Genomic DNA, 23820 nt, shown 5'->3' with positions numbered 1-23820 from the left:
ACTGTAGTGCTGGATCACAGATAGCCAACCCGTATCCATAGTTATGCGTCTGGGTTGCATTCATCATAAGAAAAGCCTTCATAACATAAATTCATCACCACAAGATAAGATCTAGAGACCGTGTCAATGGAAGTTTTACACGTACAAATGCCATCACATACCAAAAACATACAATATGTCTTGTATGTAACGGGTGTATTTTTCATCCTTGACAAAGTTGACTCTACTTGTTAAATACAATTGCATCTGTTGTATACAAGTCTTTGTGATAACAAAAACAGAAACACGAAGGGTTAGGGGCGTTCAAGCCTAGGTAACATAAGCTTTATCCAGTGCGCAGGTGCTACAAAGAATTTGAAAGATGCTCGCAAATAAGATGAGGAAAACTAAACAGAAAGAAATTTAGGCCAATTATCAATCTATTCCAAACTCCAAGCTCAATTCAACGCCAATGGATTTGAATTACAGTGCATAATTGTCAAAATTCCTAAAAACCAATAGTGCATCATTACACTAAAATCCTACGCAGGGTTTGCAATTGCCCACATTCTTGCTCAGTTTTGATGTATAACTATGCAAGGGACTTTGAAAAGGATGTAAGTAGCTGCCATACCATTGATATTCCAACACACGATATCAAGACACACTGCACTTTAGCTCTTCCCTGGCTCCTCAGTTCAAATTAAACATCTCATTATATAAGCTCAGACTCTAGCAGAGCTCTTGGCCTCCTCCTGTATCATGTACTCTTTCTTCATTTCTTCCAGAACAGAGTCATTGGTACTGCAAATTTGGTAACAATAAGTTAAATATTTAATTGTCATTATGATAATATATCAGAAAGATATTTTGCTGATCTTTTTACTAACACACCCAAAGGACACCAGAATTACTTCTTGAAATCATTAAAACAAATTAGATTCCCAAATTAGGTTCCCAATACCACAACAATACAACACAACAATAGCACGAGAGATTATTCAGCACAAGCAAGGGGCTGAACCTTCAGACAACAGACTTAACAGCTTTTAATATACACGAAAATTTAGCTTAACTAATTTTATTCTTTTTTTTTAAATGAATTCAATCTTCCAATCCTTATTAAGTATTCAATCTTCACAAGCCCATCATAACCTTGAGCTTCACCATTGTTTTATTTTTTATTTGTCTTATTTTCTGAAAGTATATTGCATTACAGAGAGAGAGAGAGAGTAAAACAAAATGCAGCTTAAGCTTATGTACACAGTGACCTACAGGTACCTGCTGCAAACAAAATAATACTCCATACTAGATTGTTATACAATGTACCTTCTGGCACTAGAACTAGTAACGCTAGATTCCTGATAGTGCTTATTTGTTTTCAATTTAGGAAAAATGAAAAAGTATAGCGTCAAGTGCCTCTCATAACTGATTGCCAATGGAACCACCCCCACATTTCAACCCTAATCCTACATTTCAAAAGCCACAAGAGCATCTTTGGTGGAACAACATTGCACTCCACTCATCACAAAGTGCCAATGAGATTATGAGAAAATTTCAGAGGACAGAAGAGAAAGGATGATTACAAAACTCTTCTTTATGACATAAACTACAATGACTTGCAACAACAATAATCCTTCTTGAAAAAATCCTTTTTAAGCTTTTGTGGTTTTTCCTGACAAGAAATGCTATAGGAGGAGCTAAGCTAGGAAATCCTACAAGAAATTTTTCCTAATATACCTAAAATCTAACATAAAATTTAATAAGAAAAAAACACTTTTATCAAGCCACCAGCACATTGACTCATTACCCTCAAGATCTAAAGACTATATATTCTTCCCAAGCATTAACAAATCTTGAAAAAAGAAACTTCTTCCTTACGAAGGTCATTTTGAACAGCTTCAATAAATGAGCATATAAGGATGAGTCTTCGGAACAAATTTCATGACATAATTAAACCTTAAACCACTCATTACCTCAAACAGTTGAAGACTTGAAAAGACAAAACCCTTCTAATATGGATTTCCAAATGCCTACTCTTGCAAAGAAAAAGACCATCTTGCTCCACCACCCTGGCCTCATCTTCCACCCTAGCCTCTCTACATCAAATTAAATTTTACTGACATTCGTACATAAAGCCCATTTCCCTTTGCATACTTTCAAGGCCATATAGCCGCCTCAAGAGAAATATACATGGTACTGATAGGCCTAAGACCAAGACCACCAAAATGCTTGGGGTGACACACATCTTCCCACTTAACCCAATGAAAGTCGTTTATTTCAATCTTTGATAGCCAATGAAGTATCACTCAAACATCCTTTGGCTTTAAGCCTTTAGCACATACTTGCCGGAATACCGAACACGAACATAATAGTAAAATAGCACACAGCATAACATGTATTCAACAACGTTAATCAACCAAACAGATTTACATGATGGAGCAGAGCCCCAACTAGAAGCCAAGATAGGAAGATGGAAGAGAGTCTACTCCAAGCCAAATAAATCAGCAAAGTCTCCAAATTAAGAACCTCGCAACTCAAGCCAAACATTGCTTCAAAAAATAAAAAGGTCTGTCTCAAACTCTATCGTAAAGTATGCAATAGAAAATAAGAGAATCATCCACATAAAGAGAATGAAGATAATGAATAATTGAGAAAGGTTAGTTGTGATGCATATGCCTTCCAGAAGACATAATAACCTTGCAATTAGTTTACACAAAGGTTTCTTTACAAGAATGCTATCAGTCATGATTAGCCTACAGGGTTGTCAACCTGGCATAAATGTAAATATTAAAACTTCATATACGCCTCCAAAATTTGTTACATTTAAGACTACTGACTTCAATTTTGACTTTACAACCATTACTTAATAGACAAGCATTGTAAACTGAGTGCACTTACTATTGATGAAGGCAATTATTCAATTCCTTTGCTTGTTGCCTACACTTCCAAACAACGGATAGAGTCCTTCCATAAGCACATTCAGCATACTTTGAAGTATAAGTATCACATTCTTTTAGTGCCTTCGCCTTCATTTTGCTGCGTAAAGCTGGAAGTTAGGTTAACATACAATTAGCAAAGTCAAAATCCAAAAAAAAGACAATGAATACAATTACATAAATCGTGAATTCTACATAGTTCACTGGACGTAGAGATACAATGCCTACCTGAGCCTAATCCTTGGAACAAAGACTACAAGTGTGTGAGGAAAGCACACATCAAAATCAAAAAAATTACATCACAAGGTCACGAATGCAAGAGGTATCTAGGCTAGAGTTAAATGAGAGACGCCCAGCATATGTAACCGTTTATCTCATTTCTCCATGAGTCTATGCAGAGGTGTAAGAGCGTATCTACTACTTGCTCAGTTGCAAATGTGGTGACCAAAATATAGGACAATACCCACATGGTAAACATCTAATTCAGGCTTTTTCACTGCATTTTTCTAAACTACAAGCTGCATTTCTCATTATACTAATCTGAAATTTCTTTTCATTTTATTTCTTTAAACTTGAAATCATACAATCTTTTACCAAACCTAAAATCACACCCTTTTTATCTCCTACTTAATCTACCAACTACTTCAAACTCAGCCTTCTAATCAATTAAACCTAAACAAACAATATAACCCCAATGCGAAATCATAAGCATTGATAGATTACAACAAGAAAATAAGAGAAACATGCAAAAATTAAGCAAATCAAACTATAAAAATGAAATTTCTTGATACCCAGATAACTATAATAAATGTAATTTTCAATTAAAACACTGCAATTTTCACCTACAATCTAAAAATCAAGGGGATGATTAGAAAAAATAGGGGATAATTAGGGTTTAAGAAAGTGCAATTAAAGGATAATACAAATCTCTCACCTTCTTCAACCTTCTTCTTGACATGATTTTCTCTGGCTTCTTGGAGAATACCCATTTGACTGATCAAAATTTCCAGCAAAAAATTGCAACCCTTTAATCGAATCAATGACGTGTTTACCTTGGCTTTGTGGATAGTTGAAGAGGGTTCAGAATTGCAACCAAAATTTGATTAGTGAAAGTCAGAACTCATAAATGGTTGAACCACAGCGTTTTGCTTTCTGTGTTTATTTCTGTCATACGTATATTTTTTTTTAGTGTTGGCCCTTTTGGGCCTTGCCCGTTCGGCTATCGGCTGATTCATTTGTATTGTTAATTATAACTTCCGCTTGGCTATTGATTTGGTTCACTTTTTTTTGAAAGAGGTTTACTTTATAACTTTCAAGTTTTAACCGGCTGAATGATATATTGATGGAGTCTAGCTATTTCTGGTTTTGTTTTTGTAAATGTAATGAAGTTGTTTATTGTCTCATGGAGCGAGTTGTTTTCATTTGAAGATAATATTAGGTTTAATGACGAATCTCTTTGGATCTTTAACGTGGTTGTACAACTTTTAGTGGACTTTCGAACTTTTCTAAATAACTAGTGATAACTTTGCGAAAACAAGTAGCAAGGGCCTAAAGTACGATAAAGAATATATTGCAGCTTTGCCCTGTAAACTTCTGCCCATTTTGCTTGTACGTGATCTTCATTGCCTTCACTTGACCATTACGGAGTAATAAATACACATGGTATCAATCAATCAATCAATAACATAATACTAAAAGCGAAACTGACATGATACTTAACATGTTCTGATTAAAAAAATTGCCCGCCACTTTCACTTTCCTTTTTTTTTTTAGAAAAATTGTTTTAAATAATATGACCTTTAGCCCGTCCGCTAAAAACAAGTCCATCTTTTGATTATCCCAGAATAATACCACCTTTGGGGGGTGTCCGCTTTAAACAGACTGTAACCTGTTGGTAACCTGATTAATAGGTTATATGGACACGTGTCATCATTTTATTGGTCTCATATATATATATATATATATATATATATATATATATATAATGTTTTTAACTTTTTAAAATTATTGTTATATTGGTTAAAAAAAATTTAAAAAAAAAAAAGAATAAACCCATCCCTAACCGTAAACCAGCCCCACCACCACCACTGCCACTGTCGGCATCCCAACCCCAGCCAACCCAAATTCATCCCCTTCTTCTCCAGTGATGTTTGTATGTGTTTTTGTGGATTTGACTATGTTCTAATCCGGTGTAGAAGGCGGCTAATGGACCGAAACAACAACGGCCACCAAAATCGTCTTCGAAATTGTCGCCGTCGACACAAGACACCATTGAAATTAAGATCGTTGAAGTTTTATATGGACTGATGAAGCAATCTCAAGCCCCATCAAAGCAAGACGGTGGGATGATAATTGATTTAGCTAAAATGGGGGTTTTGTGGGTGAATTGCGAGGCTCCGAAGAACTTGTTGCTAATTGGTGGTGCTGCGACGACCGTTGATGGTTGCGGTTAGGCTCTGCTGGCCGGAGCTCTGTTTTGGTTGTGCGATTTGTTGAGTGGGGGAGGCGGCTGATGGTGAGGGCAGGTGGGGCTATTGGAGATGCTGTGGATTGTTGTGCGGGTTGGTGGAGGGGAGGTGCAGGTCGCAGGGGCTGCTGGTGGCTCTGTTTCGGTGTGTTGCGGAGATGACAGGGGTGAGAAAAGCAGGGGTAGCTGTTGTGCGGGGTGGCTGTCGTATTATTTAAAGCATTTTTTTTTTTTCAAATCTTCATGCATATTAACTGATATATCCTATAATATCTAACTTTCAATTTGGCAACTATATTCTAAGTCTTGTCAAAAAAAAAAAACACTATATTATAAGTATATTCTATATGCATTCAATGAAAATATTTTAACATATCTTTAATATATTTTATAATAGGTATTTTGTATAATAAACAACATATACTACGTATATAAGGTAATATTATTAGAATAATGTACTACTCCCATACTCTATATCATTCTACATCGTATTTTTTCATTTGAAAGTTTTTTTTGCTCCAACCAGGATTAACACTTTAACTTTTATTATATACTAGTACGTACCCCGGGCGTTGTCCAAGATACCCATTTAAAGAGTGTATGTAATTGTAGGCATGCTTTGTATCATAATTATAATTATAATTATAATAATAATAATAATAATAATAATAATAATAATAATAATAATTATTATTATTATTATCATTATTATTTATATTTTATTTCAAATGTTAGATAAAAAAAGAGAGTATAAACACTACCTATTATTCTTTTTTAGCGTTTATTATTATTTTATATTTTTGTAAGTTGCACTATATTCACTTGGTCTACTTCGACCAATGTTTGTGAATTATACATAAATATATATATATATATATATATATATATATATATAAATAATTAAGATATTGTTTATCAAAGTTCTATGTCGACATATGTGCTAAATCTCAATGGGGACACTAAAATAATAGGGGGAGTATAATTTTGTGAAAAGAAGAGTGCGTCGGTAAAAAGATAATAAAATAAATAAAAAATTAAAAGTAATTATTATTTTTCTTACACGTAAAATCAATAGATTATATTATTGGCCTAATAGGACCATTTGTAATATATGGCTTAGCTTGCAAATGGGTTACAGAGGCTTTGTAAAATCTGTAAGTTCTAAGACTTTGCTAACATTGATCTGAATTCACTTTAAGATTCCCTTGTATAGTATAGTTTCTAATTTTCTATTGTGTCCTAATTTTAGTAGTTTTTTACTTTCTTAATTTCATTAACAAAATCACAAACATATACAAAAATATTACAACCGAATATGAAAAATACCTGATTTAAAAGCTTTAATGGTAAATCAATGATACACTAAAAAAAAATAAAAATTGTGATACATGGCCATATTTATAATTATAATTACGTAGTTATTCATATAATTTATAATTTATATTTTATAATTACGTAGTTATTCATATTTATAATTTTTTTGAAATATATTTTTTCCAAAAAAATTATAAATTATTTATGTATAATAGTGTCGAGACGATTATGTCCCTAAAATGTTTTTTAAAAGTATGAGTGAACTCTTATAATTAGTGTTGAGACTATTATGCCCCTAAAAATGTTTATTTATGTATTTACCCCTTTTAAAAGTACGATGACCACACTTTATGAATAGTGTTGAGACGATTATGTTCATAAAATGTTTTTTAAAAGTACGAGTGAACTCTTATGAATAATGTTGAGGATTACTATGCCCCTAAAAATGTTTATTTATGTATTTACCCATTTAAAAAGTATGAGAACCACACTTTATGACTAGTGTTGAGACGATTATGTCTCTAAAATTTGTATTTACATATTTGCCCTAAAAAATATTTGTTTACATATTTTCTCTAATTAACGCTACTAACGATGACAAAATAAAAGGAATTCCGAACATGACTAGTTATTATCGCAGGCGTTAATTGCTCCAGTAATATCAAATGAAATAAACATTCAAGAACAGAAGTACGAGTAGTATATTTTTTTTAGCAATTAAATTAAAATTAAATAAAAAATGTTGCAATAAAAAAAATGGGATTCCATGGTTCCCAACCAGGTGTCAGGTTTCAATTGGACCCTCTATTTTATATCATATTAATCAATAAATTAATAATTGAAATGATATTCTCGCCATATTTAATCTCCCTTTCCCTTTTCTTCTGACCTTCCACTCTCCCTCTTCCTCTCCCTCTCTTTCTCTGGTACGTCCCTTTTCTCTCTCCTCCCTTTTCCCTTTCATTTTTAGGGTTTGTGCTTCATTCTTCCTTCTCATCGAATCCACTAATTTTTATATTTTGTTTAATTATTGTGATTTTCAATTTGTCTCAGATCTTTGTTTGCGAGATTCCGGTTTCGTAAATGTGTGTGAACATTCGACTTTTGTGATTTTTATTATTTTAAAATTAATTTTCTTTTTGGTGTTGTACTTTGGTCAACTTTTACGTTTTTGCTGTAGATTATTGTCGATTATTAATTGCGTATGAAATTAATCTAATGATTGTATGTTATGTTAATTAATTTTGTTTATCATGTTTAATCGGAAACCGTTATATCATTAATTGCCCCATTGTTTGTTTATTAAAATTCAGATACAATAGAATTATCATGGATGATCGCTGAAAATTTTGGCAATTGAATAAATTATGGTTTTTTTTTGTTTTTTTTTTGGGAAATTTGCTTGCTTTTTAATTTTTTCATAATTTATTTATTAATAGTTGCCCTTTAAGCTTTGGCATAATAAAGTACGAGTGTTTTTTTTTTTTTTTTTTTTTTTGTTTACCAAATAATTGGGTGACATGTATTACTTTGACCCCCTCATCTACCAAATTTTACAGAAATTATTATTATAATTAAAGTTGGGTTGGTAATTTAATATTTTATGTTCTTTTGATAAGGAAGACTAATGTGAAACAAAGTAACTTTTAATATTAGTTTAGGATTTTTTGACAAAATCACAGGTCAATCGGTATGGGCAATGCGTTTTTGGTTGGATTTGTAGTTCTTTAGCTTGTGAGATTGAAGGAAATATAATGTTGTATGATATTTTCGATGATTTGATTGGTTGGTTTGTTAGTGATTAGATTTGGTATGAAATTTGCTGTAATGAGTTTTGAGATTTGCATTTGAATAGTGGAATGGTTCTGGTGCACTTGTCTCTAGTTTGTAGGATTTTTTATTTTTTTGCTATTTCTATTAGCTTACAAGAAAAGTATGTCTCATGTGTTGTGCTTTTGTGCTGCCAGATTTTTATTTTTGCTGTGAATGGTGGAAATGGCTACTGAATCAAGGGAAGACAGTGTTTACATGGCTAAGTTGGCCGAGCAGGCTGAGCGGTATGAGGAAATGGTGGAGTTCATGGAGAAAGTTGCAAAGATGACAGATGCCGAGGAGCTTACTGTGGAAGAGAGGAACCTCTTGTCCGTGGCTTACAAGAATGTGATTGGTGCAAGGAGGGCTTCTTGGAGGATCATTTCTTCGATTGAGCAAAAGGAGGAAAGTAGAGGAAACGAAGATCATGTTACAAACATCAAGGAGTACAGGGGTAAGATTGAGACCGAGCTTAGCAAGATCTGTGATGGGATTTTGAACCTTCTTGAGTCGCACCTCATCCCTTCGGCTTCCTCTGCCGAGTCTAAGGTATTCTACCAGAAGATGAAGGGTGACTATCACAGGTACCTTGCTGAGTTCAAGACAGGAGCTGAGCGGAAGGAGGCTGCTGAGAACACCCTGTTGGCTTACAAGTCCGCTCAGGTTGGTTCTTCAATATATTTCCTTTTCTCATTTGTTTTTGTGGATGAGATTTGCTGACTTATTTTATATGATTTTTTTTTCCCTTATATACAGGATATTGCTCTTGCTGAATTGCCTCCTACTCATCCAATTAGGCTTGGGCTTGCTCTTAACTTCTCCGTATTTTATTATGAGATTTTGAATTCTCCTGACCGTGCCTGCAATCTTGCCAAGCAGGTATTACATTGTATACTAGTTTTGTTTTATTAGTATTAGTTTGTTCACTGATCCTGTTGATGAATTTTATTTTCCAAATAAATCATTATTTCTTCACATGCTTTAAAACAATTATATGCTTGTAAAGCCTTGCTTTATATGACTATTTGGTTATGAATTAACTTAAGTTATTTTGTGTTAGAGAGAACAAATAATTGTTTTGTTGGCAGTTAGAAAAATTTGTTGAATATTCTGAACCTTTTAGCTTATCAAGTGCATTGTAATTGTGGAAGGTTTATGCTGTATCAAGCCCTAACATAATGATCTATGTTAAAAAGGTTACTAAAATATTGGAAGTATTTTACCATTTAAGCTTCTATGGACTGTCCCTTATTCTGCCTTTTATGAGGTTGTTGGCTATGCTCTGGTGTAAATTGTCCTGTTTTCTGACTTTCAAATAATGTATATTATGTAGGCTTTTGACGAGGCTATCTCTGAGCTGGACACATTGGGTGAGGATTCATACAAGGACAGCACATTGATCATGCAGCTGCTGCGAGACAATTTGACCCTGTGGACTTCAGACAATGCGGTATCTATCTGTTCCTAAGGAGTCTGTTTATGCCTTTTGTAGCCTACTGTTAAGTTCACTTAAATCTGATTTATTCTCGCCCAATGTGCTGCTGGATTCTCTTTTTGGGCTCTTTTATGGTTTTCCCTATCCTTGATTTGATTAAAGATAGAATTATTATTCCATTGTTTAAGATAGGTTAACAAGTAATAAATATGAAATTTAGAATTGGTTGCTACTGCAAGGATGGAAGGTTTAGTGAGACTTTATAATCTGTAGATTGGCTGAGAGTAGTCAAAATAGGCTATTGTCTGAAGCTATAAGGGATCATACACTGCTTCAAGCTGCCAATTGTTTTCTGATTTAGTGGTTACATAGGAAAATAACCCGAGTCATTGTCTGAGGCTTTGAGTACCTTAAATACCTTATCTTGAGCATTTCGAACGTTTTTAGGAATTTTGACATCTGGCAGCATACATTTCTTTATATACTATCTTAGTTTAAATTAGTCAGTAATGGAATGCTAACCAGACAAGTATGGGATGACATGTAGGACTTTTCTTATGGGAAATGATCATCTTACTATAGTCTAGGGCACCCTTCCACCATTTTATTTGTCAATGTATGTAATAGAATCTTGCATCATCATGAACCAAACTACAGAAGCATGATTGCCTAAGAAATTTGATCATTATTTTGGGGGTTAGTAGTTGTATATTAATCTTTGCTAATGCCTGATGTTTATGAATACCCTCTCTGTATCATTTTAGAACATGTATCATGTTTGCTTGAGAAGCCTTTGTACTTGTTTGCAGTCAACCTGTTTCACCTCTTGTTTTGGCTGTCTTTGAAGTTTATTGCTGTCTTTATTTCATACTCATATTATTATCATCTTAAGCTTTAATTGTGACCCCTACACCTCTGTTTATCTGACCATGCCCAAATATATCTATTTATTCAGGAGGAGGGCGGTGATGAGATTAAAGAAACTGCTGGAAAATCAGGCGAACAGTGATAAGTTGGAGAATTGTGCTATGTATTTTTGGCATGAGACTCCAGTATAGTAGTTGTTATTTGGATCGTAGTAGCTAGGTTAATATATTAGAATCACATGGTTTTTAGTTCTGGGTATTATCAGTACGAAGTTAGTACTCTCTTTTTCATCTTAGACACTTAAAAACACAGCATTGTGCTATTTTTTATTTTATGTTCAATGTGTGAGATGTAGTTGCATATTTAACCTTTGCTTGGCGAGGGAGTATTTGATTTTTGTCATCCTCAAGGTTTGGTGTACTCTCTGATTGTTTGCCAATGTTTAATAATTACTTCCTCCGATCTTTATAACTTGACCTGTATTCCTTTTTGGGAAGTTTCTTTTTATGGCAAATATAACACTACACTTTTACTTATTTACCCCTCATAACCATTTCAACATAATAGGACACTATAGTACTATATCCTTGAGTCTTTAACCTTTCCTTCTTCCTCACCTCAGTCAACCCCATAGTTAATTGATTACCAGCCACCACCGCATCCTCCCTCTTTCCTCCACTTTAACCATGGAAGCCACCACCTCCATCACCGTCCTATCTCTCCTCTTCATCGACAATGGCCTCCACACTTCTCCCATCACACACAATCTCATCACCTCCGGCCGTTTCCACCACCGTTGAAGTACTCAAAGTTTACCAAACGCACGATCTAGAACCACCACAACCAAATTTGACCTTCAATTTTTGAAAAAAATGCACATATATGCGACGCTTAAAGTTCACCAAAATCGAGGCTATGATGGTCGAATTTGGCCAACAAATGTAGATCTGAAACCACCATAGCCAAATTCGGCCACCAAGCTCTCAATTTCTGAAAAATATGCTCATGGACGGTGGTTGGTGGAGTGTGGGTATTTAATTCGGTAAAAAATTACGCTCAAGGGTATTGAAGAAGGTGATAAAATTACGACGGCATATTGGAGTAGTAGTTTTGACGTGATGACAGTTGGTCTTGCCGTCGTAAGCCGGTGATTGTTGTTGACGACATTTATGTGGTGGTCGAATTTGGTGATGAAATGGTTTGAGGGGATTGGTCGTCGCCGTAGAGGACAGAAAAGGGTTAGCCGGTGGTGAAGGTGTTGTATTTGTGGTGGAGGTTGTAGAGTTGCAGTGGTGAGGTGGGTGACAGTGACGGGGAAGGGTAGGGGGGTTTGGTCAGTGAGCAGGAATAGTGGGTAAGGGCAATATGGTCTTTTAGTTTTCTTTTCAACTTTTCCTGGTTAAGTAATAAAAAACAGAGAAAGTATATGTTTTTTAATAAATTGCTTTTGTTTCAAGCTCAATGTAATCATTCCTCGATGCAACCAAACAAACATAAGAAAACTTTTTTTTTTTTTTTTGGTATGTACAATCGATTATACATTGTGCATGATACAAACAAGGCAGATTAAGTTTTCTTTTTTGGATGTGCTTTTTTGGCTTTTTCTTCGGGTTTTTTTCAATGATGTGGTTGGGTACGGTTTAGCTTTATGTTCTTGTGATAACATTTAGTATAAGGTGGTTGCTGACTTGATGTCCACTACCAATTTCTTTTTAGGAGTAGATGGATTTGGGCATCTGGCATCGACCATGTTTGAGCCATTGATAGGATATGTCATATGTGGTCTGTCCACTACACTAAATAGGTGCTTAATTGAGCCATCTGCTCATCTGCTCATACAAATTGGACTTTAGAGTAGTGCCTTCATTGGTTTACAATACTCCTAATATTCATTTGTTAATCTAGAGGAGACATCTCAATGTAATTGATCTTTTAAAATGAATGGAGTATAAAATATTAATGACCTTATAGTCATACGAGTACATCGATATTATGTTTGGTTCGACAGGAAAATTTGTACTTTGAATCAAATTATAGCTAACTTCAAGTCTTCAACCAATGACTTGTTGGATTATACACTTGTTGATACAAATGATTAGTAGGTATAAAAGACACCATTAATCAACTTTTGATAAGATTAAGGAATACTATTGTGCAAAGACATTTAATGACTTCAAGTCTCAATGTTTGTTCATCTAATTAACATGCTTAGTCATCATTTAAATGTGCCTTAAATTACGATTCCTAAGGTGATTTTAAGTTATATATATTTATATGAAAATTTTGAAGTCATTTAGTTTCTTATATTTGGTTTAATATAATCTTTAGCCTTTCACGCAATATATTGTAAATTTAAAGTTGATTTTGGTAAAATTCAGCTAATTGTAGATATAAATTTGAAATTTGCTTCAACAACGCATAAAACTCTGTAATAACTTTAGGTGACACATAAACTTCCCATGAAAGTCCAACTTTTCTAATTTCATCAATTTAATGCCAACCGGAATGACAAATACGCAATTCAATCTCTCTATGTTCAATTGCTAGATGACGCACTCGACTCATTGTACATTTGAAAAAAATATGTATGGAGTACTACTATGATTGCAAATTCATACACAAATTTTGAACGAATTAGCAATTTTTTTTGAACAAATACTATCTACACGTTAATATCTCACAATTTATTCTCCTAAAATATATTTTGTTCTTTTATTCAACATTATGCTTTTTCGAAGCACGTTTGAATGTAAATTTGATTAAATAAATATATCTTTTGTTACTATGCATACAACATTACTACCTTCGTTTTTAGTTGCCAACGCACAAGTTGAACGATTAATATTTAATTATCAACATTGTAAATTTATATTCCGTATAAAATGGATAAGGAGTATTAATAAAATTTACCTTTAAACAATTCAACTACATTCCAAATGACTATATATTATATATATATATATATATATATTTTTTTTTTTTTAAAACCACATGACTATACTTTATTGTAGGCTCATAGATATAAATCATAAAAGCTAATTAAAATATAGTTTTCTTTAAAAAAAAAAAAAAAAAAAAACGGAGGAACTATGTTCATTCCAGTGCATAATGAGTTAGCGAACATGTTTCACCCGTGTGCATAATCTAAATACCAAGCAGGGCAAGCACAGAGGTTTAAGCTTCAATCAAACAACCTCACTACTCAATTACTCGTTTCATAGCTTCCTCACATTAAAAAAACCCCGTTACTCCCGCTGTTCTCTTCATTTCTCTCTCCTCAACTCTATGCCTTCAGATACCGCCGTTATCGCTTGGTCTCTTTACTTCTTCTTCTTCCATTATTCTTCTGTGTATTCAGCTATTTTATTTTCTGGGTTATTTTACTAATAATTGATTAGTTGAATGCTAATGAAGTTGCTTGTTAATGGTGGCAGGGGTTCAGGCGAAGATGGACAATTAGGTATAGGCAACAATGAAGATAAAGAATGGGTTTGCCAAGTTAAAGCTCTTCAAAATTACACTGTTTCCTCTGTTGTTGCTGGTAGTCGCAACTCTCTTGCTCTTTGTGAAGATGGCAAGGTTAATTTTTGATTTTTAGAATTTTTCCGGATTAAAGATTAGATATTATCATCTGGGTTGTGCTAAATTCTTTATTTCTTGTTTGAAGTTGATCTTAATTTTAATGGGTTTTGCTGAAAATTTCATTTTATGCAACAAATTTAGAACGTGGGAGTAATTTAATCAGCTGAATTGATTGGATTTTGTTGATTTTTTTTAATAGTTATTTACATGGGGATGGAATCAAAGAGGGACTTTAGGGCAACCACCTGAGACTAAGGCTGAGAATGTGCCTACTCAGGTTAAAGCTCTTGCCAATGTGAAAATTGTACAGGTGAAGTCTATAAATTTGCTTGAATTTTTTCTGTGGGTTGTCTTGGTGAATTCTGTTTTTGTTAGTGGAAGTAATGTGGATGGATTGTGTTCGATTTCAGGCGGCCATTGGCGGGTGGCATTGCTTGGCTGTTGATGATCAAGGCCGTGCTTATGCTTGGGGTATGTGTTTTTATTATAGTTCTTGTTCTTAATTTGGTTTCTTACATAAGGATTTTATAGCTGAAGGATTTTTATTATAAGATAAGAAATTTGTTTAATCTTTAATTGTTATATAGCAAATCTTGATGAGTGAGCAGTTAGTTAGCGCACATATGTGTACCATTTAGCTGTTCTTTGATATCATCACAAACACCATTGTTGAAATGGGAATGGGTAATCCAGAGGTTCGAATGGGAGTTTTTAAGATCTTTAAACGAAATTGTTTTGCTATTGCGAAGCAAAATCATCTAAATGTCTGAGCATAAATGTATGGGTTTGATGTAGGTGGTAATGAGTATGGGCAATGTGGTGAAGATCCCGAAAAGGATGAAACTGGCAGGCTTTTGCGAAGGGATATTGTGATTCCTCAACGCTGTGCACCTAAGCTTAAAGTTCGCCAGGTTGGGTACTAGTAATTTGCCAGGCACTTAATTTCTTGCTACTTTCGGTTATTCATGATCATGTTCTTGATGCTGTTTTTGACTAGGATGGTTGTTGGATAATTGGATTTTTGTTTCTTAGTTGTATACTTGTATAGATCTTGTGCAATGATAATGCTACCCGTTTAGCTCCCAAGTTTGAGGGGGATATGAGATCTACTAGAAATAACTAATCTTCAAATTTCAAGTTTGAGGGGGAGTAGAAAATCTGCTTTTAACTGGTGCCTATTTGCTAATATATAGGGTCTTTATTATGCTGGACCTAGTAATTTTAGTTACTGTTCAATCCTTTTAGGTGGCTGCTGGAGGAACGCATTCAGTGGTACTTACACGTGAAGGACATGTATGGACTTGGGGTCAGCCATGGCCACCTGGAGATATGTAGGTTCCTCTCGATTCCTTCTGCTGCATATAATAATCTTTTGTTGTTTTGTAAGACAGAAGATGCCAGTCTCCCTTTGTTATGCTAGACTAATTGTTCATGCTTAAGTGTTGTGCTATCTTTTCTTTCCTATTCTTATCCTTGTGTCTTGTCTTCCATTTCCATCAGAAAGCAAATTTTTGTTCCAGTTAGAGTACAAGGACCTGAAAAGGTGCGATTGATTGCAGTGGGAGCATTTCATAATTTGGCTCTTGAAGAAGATGGGACCTTATGGGCATGGGGTAATAACGAGTATGGGCAGCTTGGAACTGGAGATACTCAACCTAGGTCACAGCCTATTCGTGTACAGGGGCTTTCTGGTCTTACACTGGTAGGTGTCACGGTTTCTTATACCCATACTGCTTTATCATATATTTTGGTGTTTCTATGAATTCTATCCTACGTTTTGGAGTTCTCTCCCTAGTCATCGGTATAACTGCAATTGAGTAGTATGCCTGATGGTTGGAGATGTAATATTTCTTGGATTTTACCTTACCATCTTCTTTGCTAAATGGTGGTTCTTATTAATGACATTCATATCTTTACAATTTCTCTTAAACTTTATTATATTACTGCTATGACCGAAAATGACTTGGTTGGAAGGCGTTAGGAAGGATATGAAGTATATGGATTTGCTTGAGCACGAGGCATTTGATCGTAAGGGATGGAGGAGGAAGATTTTTGTGGATGACTATACAGAATAATTATTTTTGGTTCATGTAGCTGACCCCACTTATGGGATTAAGGCTTTGATTGATTGATTGATAAGATAAAGGTTGGAGATAGCACTTCAAAGGTTGAGGTAGCTAGCAATTACAAATGAGTAATAGATTCTTTGGTCAAATTTGGTCCATTTGCATTTATCGTTATGTCATATATGATGCTTAGATGCTTTGCTGGCTTGTTGCTTTTGTTTAAGAAGGAACTTATACATTGAGTCTAACTGCTGATGTCTGTGAGGGACTAGGTTGATATTGCTGCTGGTGGTTGGCATTCTACTGCTCTGACGAGTGCTGGAGAGGTATGCACTTTCATCTACAGTAAACTTATTCATCCTGGCAAATGTTGAACCAACTCGTAATGATTCATATTGTCATTTTCTCTCTGCCATGATGCTTTGTGACTCTTTACTGCTGCTTATTCCTTGACTCTTCTAACTACCATGCTCATAGCATATCATGTGTTATGTGCACATAAATCACAATACTTTGTCAAGATGCATGCATTCCTAGATCATGATGCTTTATACTCTGTATTTTATGTGCCATGTAGTGCAGGCTACAAAAACACAGGGAAATGTGATGCTTCTCGCACTTTTTTTTTTTTTACATTACTTTGCTGGACATATATTTTCCTTTAATCTTTTTGGCTGCTGAGCACATTCCTCATTGAATGCTACTACTTCAAGGTGTACGGGTGGGGTAGAGGAGAGCATGGACGGCTTGGATTTGGAGATGACAAGAGCAGTAAAATGTTGCCACAGAAGGTGCAGCTTTTAGCCAATGAAGATATAGTTCAGGTATGATCTTTCAAGCTTCAAAGCAATCTCCATTATGACATTTTCTCAGGATAATTCAGCAAGAACCACTTTCTTTAGGAAAACTTGATTGCTTAGAATGTAATCGACCCTTATCTTCCTCATAAATGGTTTTAATACTTATGTTCGCACTAACTTGGGCCTTTGCTCGCCCTTTGGCCTTTTTTTTTCTTTTTTTTTTGTGGGGGGGGGGGGGGGGGGGAATTTCCCAATAGCTTCCATAAAGATATCCATCATCAAATGCTTATGTTTCTCCAGATTTTAAGCTCTTTTTAGTGTGCAATTGTGCATGCTTCATTTGGCATGAATTGCTGATTGTAAAACATTAAAGATATTATATGTGACTTATGAGCTTGGTTTTGAGCTCATACCTCATGTGAGCTTGTGGGATATCCTAATTCAAAGAGTTAAATGGTTGAAGGTTTTGTACACTGTGATGATTTTTTGGCGGTTGTGTGTAGTACAAAATAGATACTCAGTAGAACAGTAGTATGTTGAGAAACTAGTTTAAGCTTCTATAAACTTTTTAACTTTCATGGGAATCCTGTTGCTGCTTTTATATGAATGACTTAAGTTTTATTTATTTATTTATTTATTTTTATCATCAGGTATCTTGTGGAGGAACTCATTCAGTTACAATGACACGAGATGGACGAATATTTACTGTAAGCACCCTTCGCTCCTCTCCTTTGAGTGACTACTGCACTCTGAGGTGTTTGATCAATGGCTTGGTTTTTTGGCTATGTGTTCGAAAATTTCAAATGCTGTATGTTAATGCACTAAACTTTATGTGGATTCCAGTTTCAATTTGCATGTTTAATCAATGTTTTACTCCACATAACTGGCTAGTGGAAGCTGGGTGGAAAAATTCTTAGTCATTTTTTTGGCTGTTCGTCTTAAATAGATCAGAATTATACTACGCCGGTATTCGGATCATTGCATAAGATCATTTTGAGTGATTATCTTAATATTGCATTGAGATGGATTTTATGCCATTTTACAGAGTCCAGTCTTTTATTTCCCAGTTTTTGTTGTCAGCTGTTTCTTCATTTTCTGTTTGCAGTTCGGGCGAGGTGACCATGGCCGTTTAGGATATGGACGGAAGGTCACAACCGGTCATCCTATGGAAGTACCAATAAATCTCCCACCTCCAAAAAGTGTCGGTGAGGAGGAGAAAGCCGAAGCGCGTTGGCGGGCTAACCTTATAGCTTGTGGTGGTCGACATACTTTGGCTATTGTTAAATGGCAAGCTGATGATGATGAGTTATAAGCTATATATGAAACCAATGTTCTTATCACGGACCTTTTATTGTCAATTGTAATAATCTAAAACTCCATAAATAATAAACAGTGGTTTTGTTCTCGGCTTCCCGCTGCCCTGACCTCTGTTTATGTTTGGTTAAGGAGATGAAACAGTTATGTGTTTAAACACGAATAAAATAAGATGAAACATATTGTTTTTATTCAGAAATCTTTGCTATGATATGACACAAAATTTACACATTGATATGAAGGCATAAAACACTCAAATTCTCGAAATATAGGACATACATTTTAGGATCGCAAAAACGATGTACGAAGTAAAAAATAACAAATAAGTACAGTATTCAAATGGAGTAATTTCACATATGAACATGTATGTAATAATCTTGAAATCTTCCATGTGTTGTGTTGAGCTTATCGGGTCATGCCACCCGGCATTGGTGGAGGAACCACCATCCCTTGGTTTTGCCTCTCCATGTTACCATGCCATCCTATAGATACATAACAAATAACATAAATACAAATTCCATTAATGACAAATTTCAAATGGCACGATCAGTTGCCAAAATTATTTGTGGACGTAAGGAGTACTAGTAAAAGAGGATTGATAACGTACCAAGGGAAACATTGTAGCCACGGTGTTCAAGCTCGCGGTACTCTTGGCAGTGGCGGACTTGGGCTTAGACCTGGTGGGTCAAGTGACTCACCAGGCCCAAATTTTTTTTTTAAGTTATTTTAAAAAAAAAAAAACTAAAATCAGTTTTCCCCAAATGACCAAATCACGAAGTCAGTTCAAGCCCTAGCCTTCTTCAGTTCTTCTTTTCGCCAATTCGCCTCTTCCCTTCGGCCTTCAATCCTTCATCAATCATCTCCAAGACTCCAACTCCAGTTCTCCACTCCAGTTCTTCACTTCTTCATCAAAGAGTAAGTTTGTAATTTTTATTTAAAATTTCTAATCTTCAATTCAATTCAGTCTATTTAGTTAATTTTATTAAACTTCGCAATCTTGTCTTTAATTCAGCCAATTCGCTATTCCGTTGTGCGGGCTGTGCTGCTGGCTGCTCCGCTGCTCGCCTAGTCGCCTCATTCAGCGTCTGCCGCCTCCGGCACGGCAGTCCGGCAAGGTAGGTTCATCAATTTATTCTTTTTTTTTTTTGTGAATTTTTGATCAAATTTGCATTACTTGTCTCTTAAAATTAGTATATACGGTGAATGTTCATTGAATTTGCATTATTTGTGTAAATTGTGTTTTGATTGTTAAATTGAACTTATTAGTTTATCTGTTTTACTGTTTATGTCATTATTTGAAATTGTGAATATGTGATGCCGGTATTGTCGGACATTGTGTAAGACAGCAATTAGACTATTTAACTATTAGTGTAAGGAGGATTATAAATTTATAATTAGATTACAGTGTGGACTGGTTAGTGCTTAGTGGTGCTAGTCGCATATTCAGCTTGAAGTTCCGTATAGTCGTATAGATTAGTGGAGATATTAGTTTGTTGATTTTAGTCTTGTCAATTTTAAGCTTGTTAATTATTAGTTAGGATTGTAATCTTGTCAATTTTCTATTTGGATGATCTAATGATCTTTGTAAATAATTTTTCTGAGGAATATTGTTTGATTTAGTTGATTATTCATTCAATTTTCAGAATGAAGAGAAAACACACTCAAAATGAAATGCAAAACATTACTAGCTTCTTTGCTAAAAAGAATCCTACTTCAACTTCTCTTCCACATCCAACACAAAATGAACAAACTATATCTCCACCTCAACAAAGTGAACAAACTACATCTCCACCTCAAGAAAGTGAACAACATTCATCTCCATCTAATTATTCAACTCAAAATTCCCCTCAAAATGAACAAGGCCAATGTTCTCCTAATGCCCCAATCTTTGGTGAAAGATTAAGTGAACATGAATTTGCTAATCTTCCACAAGATCCAGGAAAGAGGAGAAAGATGAGTCAATTTCATAAAGATGATAGAGATTTAGTGAGAAGAATTTACATTCAAAGAAAGCCTTGTCCTTTGATTTTGCAAAAGTATATTGCAAAAGTATCTGATACAATAGATTCTAATAGAGCTCAAACACTTACAAATCTTCTGATGTCCTTTGATTTTGTGTTTGTGGCACACTTGATGTTTAGTATATTTGCGATAACAAATGCTTTGAATGTGGCCTTACAAAAGCACGATCAAGACATTGTGAATGCAATGGCCATGGTTAATGTAACCAAGACTAATTTGCAAAAAATGAGAGATGAAGGATGGGATTCTCATATGGAACAGGTCATTTCTTTTATTGGTGACTATAACATTGCAGTTCCAGATATGGAGGCTAAATATGTTGTTCCCGGGAGGAGGTTGTTTCGAGGTAAATGCCCACAAGTGTCTAATTTACATCATTTTCGAGTTGAAGTTTTTTTTGGTGTCATTGATCTTCAATTGCAAGAACTTGAAAATCGATTCCCGAAATAACTAAAGAACTACTTGTGTGTATGTCTTGTTTGAGTCCTGTGGATCGTTTTTCTAAGTTTGACAAGGTAAAATTGATTAAGCTTGCGAAATTCTATCCTAATGAATTTCCAAGTTCAGAATTGATAGTATTTGGTCATACACTTGAGAGTTACATTTGTTCTGTTAGAGGAGATGAAAGGTTTTGGAATTTGAAGGGTCTTAGTGAGCTTTCAATCAAATTGGTTGAAACGGGATTGTCTGAAACTCATGATAGGGTCTATTTACTTTTGAAGTTGGTGTTGCTTCTTCCCGTCGCAACGGCAAGTGTGGAAAGGGTATTTTCTGGCATGAAGCAAGTGAAAGAAAAACTACGAAATAGCATGGGAGATCAAATGTTGAATGATTGTTTAATTACTTATTTGGAGAATGATTTGTTTTTGAATGTTAGCATGAAAGATATCATGAATCGATATCAAAACATGAAAACTCATCGAGAACTATTGTAATAAGTTTGCATTACTATTTAGTTGTCTTTTGTAGTATTATATGAACATTTGGTTGTATTTTGTACTGTTTGAATATTTGGATTTATTTTTTAGTACTATTATTTGGTTGTTCGGTAAATTTTTTTTTACATACTTGATTATCGATTGTGAACCACCAGTCGGAAATTCCTGGGTCCGCCACTGACTCTTGGCATAATGCACAAGACTCACACCAGAAATGGGTACAACAATCTGCACAACTGTTCTCTGGTATTCCATATTGAGCCTTCATCTTTGATCGATATGTACATGAATATCTCCATTGACATCCCGCAACTACCATGTTTAATGAATATAACGCTCCACTTACCCCACATGCTGCATCCAACAATTTATACTAATTCAATAAATACCATTTTTTTTGTGAGACATAAGACGAAAGGAGTAACATTTTATACTGCTACTTACATGATGAGCCTTTGTCAACAATCTCTGCTATACGTCCAAAGGTGATGCAGGGGCACCAGCATGTCAAACAGCCTGCATTATTTTGAAATTTACCAATTATTATCATGCAGAATAATTTAATACAATAAGATTTGAAGTTTTTAATAAAAAAAAAAAAGGACTTACATAGAGGAATATCAGAGAAACAATCACAAAGGCCAGTAGAGAACTCTCCAACAGCACCACCATTAGTTGGTTGATTCAGGGGAGCAAATGGAGGAGCATTCGGGTCGGCCACCGGAATTCTCATTGCAGGCTGTTGTTGCTTCATGATTCAATGCTTAAAAATGTATATGTGCAAGAAACAATTCCTAAGATAGAATAGAGTAAGTTGTAATAGTATTGGAGAATGAACAAAAAAGATTAGAATTATGAGAATATATATAGTAAGTGGTGGCTACTTTATATTTATTTCATTATTTATGATAAATCAGAAGTGAGTGGTGGCTGCTTAATTAGGATAGAAAATTCAAGGAAGAAGAATGGTATGGCAAGGTTTTAGCAAGTGTATTAAGAGGGTCCCCTTACTATGTGCAGTAATTATTAGCAGCTTGATTAACACGTTAGAATTTGGATAGGAAATTGGTTTGATTTTTCTTAGTCATTATTGGTCAACTAATTATTATTTGATAAACAAACAAGAAAATTTTGTTTTTTGTAATAGGAGCTTAAGATTAAGGTTAAGGTTTTTAAGGTCAAGAAGTGCATAGGATATATATGAAGCTTTTTTTTTTTTTTTTTTTTTTTTTTTTTTTTTTTTTTTTTTTTTTTCTCATTTTTTTTGTTTCGTTTTGTGTGTATATTGTTTTAGCGGAGGTTATATATTAAACTAATGATGTAGGTAGAATTTATCATCAAGTTTTAGGTACTGCAAGTATATCTTTAAGTTATATAGCCGTATTCCTAAAACTATTTAATCATCTTAAAATACTCGTAATCTATGTGATTGTGAGTATTATTTTGTGACGAGGAATTGGTCAATAATTAATGTACGTAGTATTCTAAGTCAATCTAACTTATCTTGTAAGAAGTCTTAAGATTGTTATGGAGGAAAAGGCAGGGTACAGTTATTGTGCCAAATTAATCAAAGTCAACACGAAAGAGTTATGGTCTCGCTAAAGCCGCCAATCCCATTTAAAGTGGAGATGGTCCATACTTCATATGCACATAGTCCTCTCCTAGTGTGATATTTATATAATACGATTATTATTTTTGTTTAATTTTATATAGAAATTTATAAGGAAAATTCTACACAGTAACCCTCAGGTGTTCACTTTTTCAAGCTATGCCCCCCTTTTAAAAGTTCCACGCTGTAATCTCAAGGTCCTACAAGTGTTTACGCTGTAACATTACCAAGTCACCATAAATGACGGACGTCAGAGATAGTTAATGCCGTCACATAACTCTTGTACTTTCCCTCTCTTTCCATTTAATTCCGCCCCTCAAACTCTCTATTTCATTCATGACCTCACCTGTCTCTAATCAAAAACCCTAAACACATGCGATTTGCGAAAGGAGAATTTTTGCTGGGAAAATTTGCAGAGCGAAATCACCATTAAGTTGGAGATCAACGAGCTGAAGGTTGTGGTAATTTTTACAGAAAAGGATTGTCGAAGGTAAGTCACCGAATCCCTAATTTCCCCTCTTTTTAATTGTCGAATTTTGCATAAAGATGTTAATTTTAGGGTTTAGATGTATAATTGGGTGAAAATAGTATCAGATGTAATTGAATTAATGTTTTTCATGCATAAATTTTGTGGTTGGAGTTATAATTCCATGTTTGATTGCATGTTTGTGTCGTT

The 23820-nt window shown here is 34.5% G+C and overlaps 4 protein-coding genes across 4 annotated transcripts; 2 read left to right on the top strand and 2 right to left on the bottom strand.

Moving 5' to 3' along the window:
- Positions 1-66: 66 nt before the first annotated feature.
- On the bottom strand, positions 67-4136 carry LOC110728184 (uncharacterized protein DDB_G0275933-like). Its single transcript, XM_021907842.1, has 3 exons — positions 3853-4136; positions 2881-3028; positions 67-783 (listed from the first exon to the last, which is right to left on the bottom strand). The coding sequence occupies exons 1-3, from the start codon at positions 3905-3907 to the stop codon at positions 705-707; spliced, it is 282 nt and encodes a 93-aa protein (XP_021763534.1). The 5' UTR covers positions 3908-4136; the 3' UTR covers positions 67-704.
- Positions 4137-7525: 3389 nt separating this feature from the next.
- LOC110728183 (14-3-3-like protein) lies at positions 7526-11284 on the top strand. Its single transcript, XM_021907841.1, has 5 exons — positions 7526-7625; positions 8667-9174; positions 9268-9390; positions 9845-9961; positions 10902-11284. Exons 2-5 carry the CDS (start codon positions 8686-8688, stop codon positions 10953-10955), a joined length of 783 nt encoding a protein of 260 aa, XP_021763533.1. The 5' UTR covers positions 7526-7625; positions 8667-8685; the 3' UTR covers positions 10956-11284.
- A 2608-nt stretch (positions 11285-13892) lies between these two features.
- Positions 13893-18770, top strand: LOC110728181 (ultraviolet-B receptor UVR8-like). Its single transcript, XM_021907839.1, has 11 exons — positions 13893-14127; positions 14248-14392; positions 14595-14705; positions 14806-14866; positions 15191-15306; positions 15641-15726; positions 15896-16097; positions 16734-16787; positions 17175-17285; positions 17912-17968; positions 18367-18770. The coding sequence occupies exons 1-11, from the start codon at positions 14099-14101 to the stop codon at positions 18571-18573; spliced, it is 1179 nt and encodes a 392-aa protein (XP_021763531.1). The 5' UTR covers positions 13893-14098; the 3' UTR covers positions 18574-18770.
- Positions 18771-18863: 93 nt separating this feature from the next.
- LOC110728182 (protein PLANT CADMIUM RESISTANCE 2-like) lies at positions 18864-22406 on the bottom strand. The gene is made up of 5 exons (XM_021907840.1): positions 22145-22406; positions 21980-22051; positions 21714-21889; positions 19183-19222; positions 18864-19057 (listed from the first exon to the last, which is right to left on the bottom strand). Exons 1-5 carry the CDS (start codon positions 22287-22289, stop codon positions 18981-18983), a joined length of 510 nt encoding a protein of 169 aa, XP_021763532.1. The 5' UTR covers positions 22290-22406; the 3' UTR covers positions 18864-18980.
- Between the last annotated feature and the right edge of the window lie 1414 nt (positions 22407-23820).

Source organism: Chenopodium quinoa, unplaced genomic scaffold, assembly GCF_001683475.1.
Source record: "Chenopodium quinoa cultivar QQ74 unplaced genomic scaffold, ASM168347v1, whole genome shotgun sequence".
Lineage (NCBI taxonomy): Eukaryota > Viridiplantae > Streptophyta > Magnoliopsida > Caryophyllales > Amaranthaceae > Chenopodium > Chenopodium quinoa.
The sequence above is the reverse complement of the archived record's forward strand: the minus strand, read 5'-3'. Positions and strand labels throughout refer to the sequence as shown.